Source organism: Crotalus tigris, unplaced genomic scaffold (assembly GCF_016545835.1).
Source record: "Crotalus tigris isolate CLP2741 ecotype Arizona unplaced genomic scaffold, ASM1654583v1 scf7180000018549.3470463, whole genome shotgun sequence".
Classification (NCBI taxonomy): Eukaryota; Metazoa; Chordata; class Lepidosauria; order Squamata; family Viperidae; genus Crotalus; species Crotalus tigris.
Window position 1 is genome coordinate 1357501 of NW_024097072.1, and position 10992 is coordinate 1368492.

The 10992-nt window shown below is 45.2% G+C and overlaps 2 protein-coding genes across 4 annotated transcripts in view; both read right to left on the reverse strand.

Annotated features, from left to right (window-relative positions):
* Nucleotides 1–2404, reverse strand: part of R3HCC1 (R3H domain and coiled-coil containing 1) — a 16148-nt gene extending 13744 nt beyond the window's left edge. Inside the window, exon 1 of one of the 3 annotated variants that reach the window (XM_039354217.1) lies at nucleotides 2342–2404. The gene's annotated coding sequence lies outside the window, so the exon portion shown is untranslated. Of the gene's footprint in view, nucleotides 1–226; nucleotides 378–2134; nucleotides 2263–2341 lie in introns of those variants that run through there. The other 2 variants (XM_039354218.1, XM_039354216.1) reach the window with 2 other exon arrangements.
* Nucleotides 2405–6524: 4120 nt separating this feature from the next.
* LOC120312871 (D(1) dopamine receptor-like) lies at nucleotides 6525–7946 on the reverse strand. Its single transcript, XM_039354166.1, has one exon. It carries the CDS (start codon nucleotides 7944–7946, stop codon nucleotides 6525–6527), a length of 1422 nt encoding a protein of 473 aa, XP_039210100.1.
* Between the last annotated feature and the right edge of the window lie 3046 nt (nucleotides 7947–10992).

The window sequence follows — 10992 nt, forward strand, 5'->3', positions numbered from 1 at the left end:
GAGACCCCCCCCCACCTGCCGGCCTCTGCCAACCGCAGGCAGCCTGCGCCGCTCCCCCCCTTCTCCTCCTCCTCACCCGCCCGCGCGCAGCAGCTGCGGCCCCCTCAGAGAGGCGCGCGCGACACCAACGGGCCCCGCGAGGCCGCTGCGCCCGGCCGCCTTGGGGGCTGGGAGAGGCGAGCCCGGGGCGGCGCTCGGGGGGCGGGGGGGGGGACCCTGCACGTACCCTGCAGGGCCGGCTGAGCAGTCCCGTCCTCTTCCCCGGCAGCCGAGGGCCCGGCTTTCTCCCCGCCTCCCCCGCGCGGCCAGCCCGCATCCACGTGAGCGTCGCCGGCCCGGATTGGGTGGTGCGCGGGGAGGCAGCCGCGGCTCCGCTCCGACTAAGCAGGGAAAAGGAAAGATCCGGAGTCCGCCTCTCAACGGCCCGCCCGTGCCGGCCTCTAGAATAGAATAGAGCTGGAAGAGACCTTCGAGGTCTTCCAGTCCAGCCCCCTGCTAAAGCAGGAGAATCTTCCAGAAAAGCGGCTGTCCGGTCTCTTTAAAGACATCCAGGCGCAGCTCGTCCTCGTCAGACCGCTACAAGGGAGCCCAACGTTTCTGTGGCTCAGCAAAACTGCTGTGAAAGTGAATTTTGCCTCATTTTATCATCCTTTTGCCACCGTTAATTAAATCACTAAGTGAATAGAATGGAATAGAAATACAGAATAGAACAGAAATACAGAACAGAAATACAGAATAGAATATATGAAATCAAAATAAAATAGAATAGAATAGAAATACAAAGTAAAATAGAATAGAATAGAATAATCTTTATTGTCATTATGTATCTCACACCAAAATTAAGTGCTGTCCACAGTGCACACTACACACAAGTAAAAACCACAAATAAGAACATACATTATATACACACATCCTTCACATTCTATTGCGCTTCAATATTGCACTATACTGTGGTATTTAATATGGTTACAGCTCTGGGATAAAAACTACCCGTCAGCTATTCCTCTTTGTTTTTATTATCCTGTACCGTCTGCCAGATGGTCATCGTTCAAAACAAGAATAGTGTAGTCATTAAGCGAATCTGGCTCCCCCTCCCTCGACTGACTTTGCTTGTTGGAAACCAGCTGGGAAAGTTACAAATGGGGATGACAGGATGCTAAGGAACAGGGCAACTGTCATAAATTACATGCCAGTGGCCAAGCTCTTGAATTTTGATCACGTGACAGGGTGTGTGTGTGTGCTGCAATGGTCATAAGTGATGATAAATGGTCATAAGTCACTTTCGTCAGTGCCACTGTAACTTTGAACTTTGTCACTAAACAAACGGTTGTAAGTCAACAACTGTGTGTATAAGAGTAGATCTATTTCTGCTATTTTAATGTCCATGTTTGATACTGGATTTGTTTTAAGGGACACGTGGAAACTGCTCCTGGGAATTGGTGCCAAATGGTGGATTTTAGCACAATGGGGCAGCAGTAAAGTAGCCTTCAACTTACAACAGTTCATTTAGTGACCGTTCCAAGTTACAACGGCAGTGAAAAATGTGACTCCTGACCATTTTTCATAGTTACAACCTTTCCAGCATCCCCAGGATCACATGATCAAAATTCAATGCTTGGCAACTGGTTCATATTTATAACGGTTGCCGTGTCCCGAGGTTACGCAATTTCCTTTTGCGACCTTCTGACATGCAGAGTCAACCGGGGAAGCCGGATTCACGTCACAACCGGGTTGCTAATTTAATCAACTGCAGTGATTCACTTAAAAATTGTGGCAAGGTCGGTCGTAAAATGGGACTCAACAAATGTCTCACTTAACAACATAAATTTTGGGCTCAGTTGTGGTGGTACGTCAAGGGCTACCTGTGTGACCTATTTGCCTGGGTGCCCACAGACTGCCCCCCATCTCTCTTGAGCCTTTGATTTCATAAGGCAAGGAAGGCCTTGTGGTAGGCGGAAGTGAAAACCTGCAGGAAAAATAGAATTGGAGCCCCAGGTCACATATGGGGCTGTCTCCAAAGGGATCGCTTCTCGCTCTTAACTGAATAAACCATGGTTAGTTGTGAGCAAAGCGTCATGGAAACCCCACTTTTTTTCTCGCTATAGGGAGTGAGGAAGGGAAGGGGAGTGCTCACCAGAGATCTGGGTTCCTGCAGAGAGGGTCTGAAAATAGGCTGAAGACCCTGAGGAAGTAAATCACTGGTTGTATGTAGCTTTAGGGCCATGGGTCACCCACCCTTACATCAGTCCGGAAGGGATAGTATTGTCTAAGGCAACCAGCTCTTTCTCAAGACTGAGTGTTAAACACTGAATAGCAATCACCTCCTTAAGGGAAAACTTACTCGATCTTCAGTTGGTAAAGGGTCATCCCTTAAGCTGTTCTGATCTTTCTAGTTACTGATCTCAGAATTGTTCCTGGTTCTAGAAGCCCCATTGTCTCTCTTAAAGAACCACTGCGGCATTCTCACCGAGCCAACTTCCCAGTAATGGAGTTCAATTTAGCCATACTTCTAGATCAGGGGTGTCCAGCCTTGGCAACTTTTTAAGACTTGTGGACCTCCGTTCCCAGAATTCTCCAGCCAGCTATGGTTGGAGACCCCTGCTGTACTTTATCCAGTTTTCTGAATCGTGCACTAACTACACCACTGGATTTTTCTTGACTGCAAGATTAATGTTCTTGACTGTTTTGAGGTTGGGTTTTTCGTGCAAAGATAGCCACAAATGAGGTTACTCATGTCCCAAAGGTGTTTTTTTTTTTTTTCAAAAGCAGCTGGACTTTGTTTTTTCCTTGAAGATATTTCTCATCCAAGAAGCTTCTGCAGTTCTGGAACTGAACTGAAGAAGCTTTGTGGATGAGAAGCGGAACATCTTCAAGGAAAAAACAAAGTCCAGTTGCCTTTTGGGAAAAAAAGCACCTTTGGGACAACCATGACCTGGATGACTGAGAATCTCCACAGAAATCTTTGGAAAAGGTATTCTCACAATTGTTAAAGTGTGCCTGATCACAATCGCTACATCAAAAATGCTTGTTGATTTCGTTAGATTCAGTCTTTTTCTGTCCAAGAATCCTATCTTTCCAAGTTAGGTCTGAGGAAGCAAAAGGACCTTGCCCATGAAAAAGATTGAGGTAGAACAAGTCCATATTTCACTGTTTGCAAACAAGACACAGAAGCAAGATAGAAATAGGAATAAGAGGACCGATATATTTCAATGTCCTTAGACTATTTTTCAACTCCCTTTCTCTCTCCTTTGTATTGGAGATTACAACTTCCATAATTTAAAGCAGAACTTCTGTAAGGTATAGCTTCCGTTTTCTTTCAAATCTCTGATTCTGGAGGACAATAAAAAGCACACCTCATCTAAGATCTGGTTAGCTTATGTTCCCTCTAGACATCATGGCTCCCTTTTGACCAAGGTCTTTGCAAATCCTATTGTTCCACTGAAGCCAGACACGTTAGAACCGGACTAATAGGGCGAACTTCCTTCAGCCATGGAGGCTTTCTCCATGATTCTTGGTCAGCCATTCTCTTTCAGCCCGAACTATCCTGTAGGACTGAGATGGAGAACAGTTGAAAAAAGGGAATGCTATACATCAGTGATGACGAACTTTTTAGAGACTGAGTGCCCAAATTGCAACCCAAAACCCACTTATGCATCGTCAGGTGCCGGGTGGGTGTGGCCCATTGGGTGGGTATGGCCCATTAGGTGGGCGTGGCTGCGGCAGTAACGGCAGACTGGGTGGGACTAAAAAGTTCAATCAATCAATTCCAACTTTGCAAGATTTTTTTTTCCCCCGCAAGAAGTTGAAATTGTCTGATCGATTGAACCTTTTTTTTTTTTTTTGCACAGGGCAGCGGAGGCCTAAAGCGAAAAAGTTTTATAAAACCCAGCTGAAGGCCTAGGACTGGGGCGACAGCGCGCGTGCCCACAGAGAGGGCTCTGAGTGCCGCCTCTGGCACCCGTGCCATAGGTTTGCCACTACTGCTATACATTATATTGAGCACTGAAGCACCTGTGGAAAAATCAGGACATAAATATAATGGGCGCATTATTCATTCTCTGACATTTTTCCCAGCTTTCCTAGTAGCCTTTTCAGAGCTTATCAAGCAAACAGCATAGCTGAGTCTTTTGCTGCCATACCTCCCTCTCATTGCAGGAGACGCCTTGCCCTCAGCAGGTTAAGTGCTCTGACTCTTTTCCCCTCCCTGAACTAATGCTGATTGCCCAAAATTAACATACAGATTGAGAAAGCCAATCTAATGAAGCGGTCAAGACCTTCAGCATCTTCTAGACGGGCTTGGCTTGGCTTTTCCAGTTAATAGATCCTTTGCGTAAGCATAGTTGCTTTCTTCCTGATGAGAATAATCTTAGAAAAACAGAATGTTAGTGACAGAAACCCATTGGCTTCTGGAGAACTGCTTGATTTCCCGTGCCAGACAATATTTTTGCGCTCTTCTAATCCTCTGTCTCGTGAAAGTGTGCTGGGTTGGGGCTTATGGGCAGTATTATCCAATATACGTATAAGTTACCCAAGTGGGAAAGTGATTTTCAAATGCCCAAACCACTTTATAAACATTGGTTGAGTCCAGTCATGTTAGGAAGCTACATAGGTTGCAATAATCAGGATCCCACATAATAGAACATAGAATAATTAAGTTGGAAGGGACCTTGGAGGTCTTCTAGTCCAACCCCCTGCTCAAGCTTTTTCCTTCTATGTTTATTTTACCAGCAACTCTCTATGAGAGAGAGAGAGAGAGGGAGAGAGAGAGAGAGAACACATAAAATACTAAGTTTTGAAGGGACCTTGGAGGTCTTCTAGTCCAACCCACTGCTCAAGCAGGAGACCCTACCATTCCAGGCAAATGGCTGTCCAGTCTCTTCTTGAAAACCTCCAGTGAAAGAGCACCCACAACTTCTGGAGGTAAGCTTTTCCACTGATTAATTGTTCTCACTGTCAGGAAATTTCTCCTCCCTTCTAGGTTGGATCTATCTTTAAGGGTCTTCCACCCATTGTCCTGCCTTCAGTGGAGAATGTCAATTCCCCTCTTCTCTAATGCAGCCCCCCAAGTAGGGGAAGACCGCTATCATATCACTCCTAGTCCTTTACTACATGCTACACATAAAACATAAGTTGCTAGCTGCAACAGCTAGGTTCACCCACTGCTCTAAGTCAGAATTACAGCATGTCAGCCCCAATATAGCTAATCACAATGACAGGTGAATGTAGACATCTAGATCAGTGTGATGATCTTGTGAACTAAGCTGAGAGAGATGCCAAAGCTGGCTAAAGAATGTATGGCAGAGATGCCCTTTGAACCGGCCATTTCAGCAGTTCCTTCAGCTACATCAGATCTTGAATCAAATCTCCAGATTCTATGGCTGCAAAACGGGAATGAATGAATGCAAGTTTGCACCGGCTAATCCTAATGATTCTTGATAATGTTGACGAGAATCCTTGGTTTAGATTTCCATTTTAGTTTTATCCTACCAAGAAAAGCTCACTTCCCCCACATGCTGGGCCCCACACTCCACTTTCTGAGCGGTGAGAAGGGGGCATTTAAAATCACCTCTACAATTCACCCCTGGTCAAGAGGCGTGAGTCATAGTCTGCCTGACCTTTGTGTCTCTAAGAGCATCTGGTTCAGCTCCACCAGTCTGTTTCCTGGTAACTGGGGATGTTAGGAAAATGTCCAACTTATTGGGCATTCCAACACCACTCCACACCCCACCCAAAAGCCTGAGCTGAAAAGAGCTCGGTGGATGGCTTAAAGGTACTACAAAAAAGCAGCAGTTTTCCAAGGTGAGGAATTGTTTCGGTACCTTCCCTCCAGTGTGGAATTTAGAAGCAACTTTATTTCATGCTCAGCAGAACCACAATCACCGCGATGTAAAAAAGATGTTGGGACTCTAGAAAGAGTACAGAGAAGAGCAACAAAGATGATTAGGGGACTGGAGGCAAAAGCATATAAGGAACGGTTGCTGGAATTGGGTACTTCTCTTTGATTCTAGCTAATGATTGAACATTGTTGGCTGCATAATTACTAAAAACATTGAGTAAAGTCTTGGGGCACTTTAAAAGCTAACTATTTATCCTGTCATAAAAGTTTTTGGAAAATAATTCGTCACATGCACGATGTAGACCTGTGGTCCATGAATCTTCATGTCATACTATCTTTTAAGATACCACAAGAAACTTTTTTACATTTTGCTACAACAGACAGACATAATTATCCCTCCAGAAATACTTTGTAATAAGATACATCAATATTTGTGTTGGGTGAGATAGACCAGGGGTAGGCAACCTTGGCTCTTTTATGACTCGTGGACTTCAACTCCCAGAATTCCTGAGCCAGCCTGGCTCAGCTTGGAAACTTCTCCCTTTCCCCTCAGCATGGCTGGCCCAGGAATTCTGGGAGTTGAAGTCCACGAGTCATAAAAGAGCCAAGGTTGCCTACCCCTGAGATAGACATACAAAATGATTTAATTAGGCCCGATCCCTTTTCTTTCACGTGCATCCACCAAGTTTCATCTAACCCAAGGGAAAGGTTCACTGCTTCCGTCTTCCTCTGCGTGATCATCCTTGGTTCTCTCTTCATCCATCACACTGGTGGCAAAGGGAGTGATCTTCTCCAGTGAGAGATCCGTTTCATACTCCACATGAATAATGGCCGACAAAACAGTTGCACTGTTACCGTGAGATGATTGGGGGACCTTGTCAAAGACGAGCTCATCCTCCTCCCCCGGAAGAGTTATAGCATGAGGGAGAAAGCGTGGGTAACTTAAGGTCCCGAGTTCTTTCTGGCAGGTGGTGTCGTGGTGGTAGGAAACGAACTCATTGCTGAAGTTTACTGTCTCCACGGCTGTGCTGGGACACAATCGGCCACAGCCCAGGATGGCTGCAAAAGCCTTCCGGAAGTCAGCATTGAAGGCGTAGATGATGGGATTGAGAGAGGAGTTTGCCCAGCCAAACCAGACAAAGATGTTGAAAACTGTATCACTCACGCAGGGGAGCTTCCCCAGCTTATGAAGACTGGGGTCACAGAACGGCACAATGCAGTTGAGCACAAAGAAAGGAAGCCAGCAGAAGACAAAAACTCCCATTATGACAGACAGAGTCTGCAGGACCTTGGTTTCTTTTCTAAAGGAGTTCTTCAAGGAGACCTCATGAGAACACTCACTGCTTTGGCAACTCTGAGCATGCTCCACAGCCCTCTCTAGAGAAGAGATCCTCCGTATCTGTCTCTGAGCAATGCGGAAAATCCGGGTATATGTCACTATCATGATGGCGACGGGAATGTAGAAACTGATGAATGAGGAGGAGATAGCATAGGTTCTGTTGAGGCTCGAGTCGCAGTTTCCCTCGAGCATCCCGGTGACGTTGGAGCCTGGTTCCTCACCCGGAAGGAGCTTCCTGGCTTTGTGCCATCTCAGATGGACAGGTATGAATGAGATCAGAACGGAGAGCATCCAGGCCACCCCAATCATGACAGAAGCTACCCGCTGGGTCATCTTCCGCTCGTAGCAGAAGGGACTGGAAATGGCCCAGTAGCGGTCCATGCTGATGATGCACAAGTTGAGGATGGATGCTGTGGAGCACATGATATCAAAAGCCACCCAAATGTCACAGAAAGCCCCAAAGGGCCAGAAACCAGCCACTTCGACCACTGCTTTCCATGGCATCACCAGCACAGCCACAAAGAGATCCGAAACAGCCAAGGAGATGACGAAGAAGTTGGTCACCTTGGAGCGTAGATGTCTAAATTTGATCACCGCCATGCACACAAGTGTGTTGCCCAGCAAGGTGAAGAGGATGAGAAGCACTAACGAGGCAGCCATCACCACACGAAAGGATGTTTTTGTATTTTCCACTTGGCTTTTCTTCATGAACGTATCATTAGTCGTGGCAGATGCTCCATCTCTTCCTCCTGACAAACGGGGTCCGTCCATGTCTACCTGTGAGCCTTCTGTGCCCAGGATGCAGTGTGTGACCTCAACTACATCTCTGCTCCTCCGACAGTCACCACGAAGCCCAGCTTCTCCACTTGCATTTTCAGAAACAATCACCCCACCCCACTCCCAAACTTTCCAGGCTCGCAGGCACAACTTGAGCTAAAAGAAGCAACGTCCAACATTTTGCTCCTTTTCAGGACTCCAGCAATGAGCCAGACATTCCCTCCTCCGCAGCCTTCTGCTTCCCTAGGCTGCCACACTCAGCCAGCTGTATACTTTGGGCAGAGAGGATTCGTAGTTGCAAAGGCTCCTTCACTCTCTGCTTCCCACCTTCCCCACAGGGCTTATCACTTTTGTCTCTGGCTGGGAAGAGTTTAGCCAGTGCTTAGTCCGTTTTCTGCTGATAAGGATGGAATGGGATAGGATAAGACCTGGAGATGCAGAGAGAGATTGAGACCTTCCCCCCCCCCTCTTTTGCTGCTGCTGCTGCTAGAAGCTCTTTCTGCATTTGAGCTCAACTGCTGTTGCTGTGCTCCTGCTGTTCACCACATGCCAAGACCTCTGTTCAGGTGAGAACCCCTTTTTTTTAATCTCTGTGTACCTCTTTCTTCACAATGATCAGGGACCTGAGACGAGGTATCTTCCGCAGTACCCAACGACTCTCCCAAAAATAAAAAAAAAGCAAACCAGGAGTGGAAAAGCAAGCAATTAGAAGGATTCTAAGGATTCAGAACCTTTGATTTCACACGAAGGCAGCAAATTCGTTCAAAAAATATCTTCTCTTTGAAGCAGAGCAGAAAGCTACTGAATGTGGGAGTTAGAAACTGCAGGAGTAAGAAAGGGCTTTGACCTAAACTATTGTTTTTGTTATGTTGGGGGGGGGGAGGGAATATGCCAAAATCAATCATCTCCCTGAGCCGCCAGCTCATTTTCAAATACTCCTTTCAAAACAGTCATTTGAGTTGAAGGAGTTCTTTGATTTTACAGTAACGGAAATGTATATTTTTCCTTTAATTGGGAAAATGTATCTACTCCAACAGCCAGCCAATGGATGAAATCAGGGATCAAATTTCTCTATTTATTCTATGCTAAAAAAAATCTTCCCTGCCTTTTAATCCAGTCTGTTTTACTCTCAAGTAGCTTTATTTTAACATTTAATCAAAGCACCCACTTTTTATAAGGCAAGACTGCTATCATGTCACCCTTAATCCTTCTCTTCCTTAGACTGAATATACCTAGTTCCCTTAGCTGTTCTTCATATGTTTTAGTCTCCAGACCCCTCTATCATCTTCGTTGCTCTTCTCTGCACTCTTTCTAAGGTCTCAACATCTTATTTTTCTATCTGGGTGACCAGGACTAGATGCAGTATTGCAAATGTGCTCTCACCACTTTACTATGAAGAAAGAAACATATAAGAGATTTGACACTAAGTACTTCCTCCAGTTCATGCCAAAGCTGGTATTTTTGCTAAAACCATTCTCCATCTATTCCTTCCAGGCAGACCAATCTTTAGGACCAGAGTGACAATTTAAAATGGGTGCAATTTCATATACATCGGCAGTGATAAAACGGGAACAACACTGTTTAAAAAATAACCCTATTCGGGCAGTTGCCCCACAGAATCCGTGCATTTCCTACCTGATGGACAATGCACTTTTGAGTTTCACTGGTACTGGCAACAGGGAACTTAGCTGTCTACAAAATGACGCTTTGGTACTGTGCCATTAAGTCTGCCAGCATGACTAAAACAAGCCCATCTACCTCAATTCAAGTACATGTACCTTTTCAAGTTAATGGCCCGTGTTTGCTAGTAATTTCAGTTGCAGTCCTGCAAGGCTACAGCGTTGCCCGCCCTCCTCTAACTGGGGTTTTAATTGCATGAAACAGCAGGTGGAAAAGTGAGCTTTTCAAAACATTTTTTTCCACTGGGATACCCCTTTCTCCATGGTTGCTTGGCTGATCTACGTTCTGCCAAATTGCCCTTTGGCGATGAATGATGCATTTTTAAGGCATTGGTTACTTTCAGTGCTCTTTGTAGCCCGAGACTGCACAAATGTCAAACCTCCCCAGACATTTTAACTTTGTCGCTTTTCCTCCTGAGCAAAACAGGGATGAAGACTGTACTACGGGATGGATGAAAAAGGATACTGAGTAAATCAAACATAACACGGTTGGAGCACGATAGTTTAGTTCCCGGGCATTTTTTTTTTTTATTCTTCTGAAAGACTTGAAACACAAATATAAAGGAATCGAGAATGGGAAAACTATAAAGCAAATCCTAATTCCTGTTCAGCTTTTCATAGTACATCATCCCTCTTTTGAGTACTTAGCCCAAAGTGGAAGTGAGGAAGTCTGAAAAAAGGTGAATATATACAAGCTATGCTGTGGCTGCAGTTGAGTGTTTCACCTTGGAATCAGTTATTAATCAGTGTTCTCAGCCTCAGCATTTTGAAGGTGTGAGGATTTCAACTCCCAGAATTCTATGCTGGCTGGGAATTCTGGGGGTTGAAATCTGCACATCTTCAAACTGCCAAAGTTGAGAAACACTGAATTATTTCCAAGGGTTTATTCTTATCCCTGAGATCAAATCATAGAATTATAAGGTTAGAAGGGAACTTGGAGGTCTTCTAGTCCACCCTCCTCAATTGTTAGAACCATTTTGGTACAAATTCAGGGGAAGGAGGACAAAGCATTAAACATTTGGGTGCTGGTGGCGATATATTTACTCAGTGTGACATAAACACCCTTATTTTTCCTCTGGTATTCAACCATCACTAGCACATTTAAACTTTAATCTCTTCTGCTCTCCCTTCTAAAAAAAAAAAAAAATACATTCTTCAGGGGTTCTCAACCTTGGCAACTTTAAGACTTGTGGACTTCAACTCCCAGAATTCCTCAGCCAGCAAAGAATTTCAGGGGTTCTCAACCTGGGCAAATCTTAAAAGTTGCCAAGGTTGAGAACCCCTGAAATTCTAGATAAATTGCCCTCTTTTAGTAACTAGAACTTGATAATTTCTTTTCCTTCATTCATCTTGATTACATT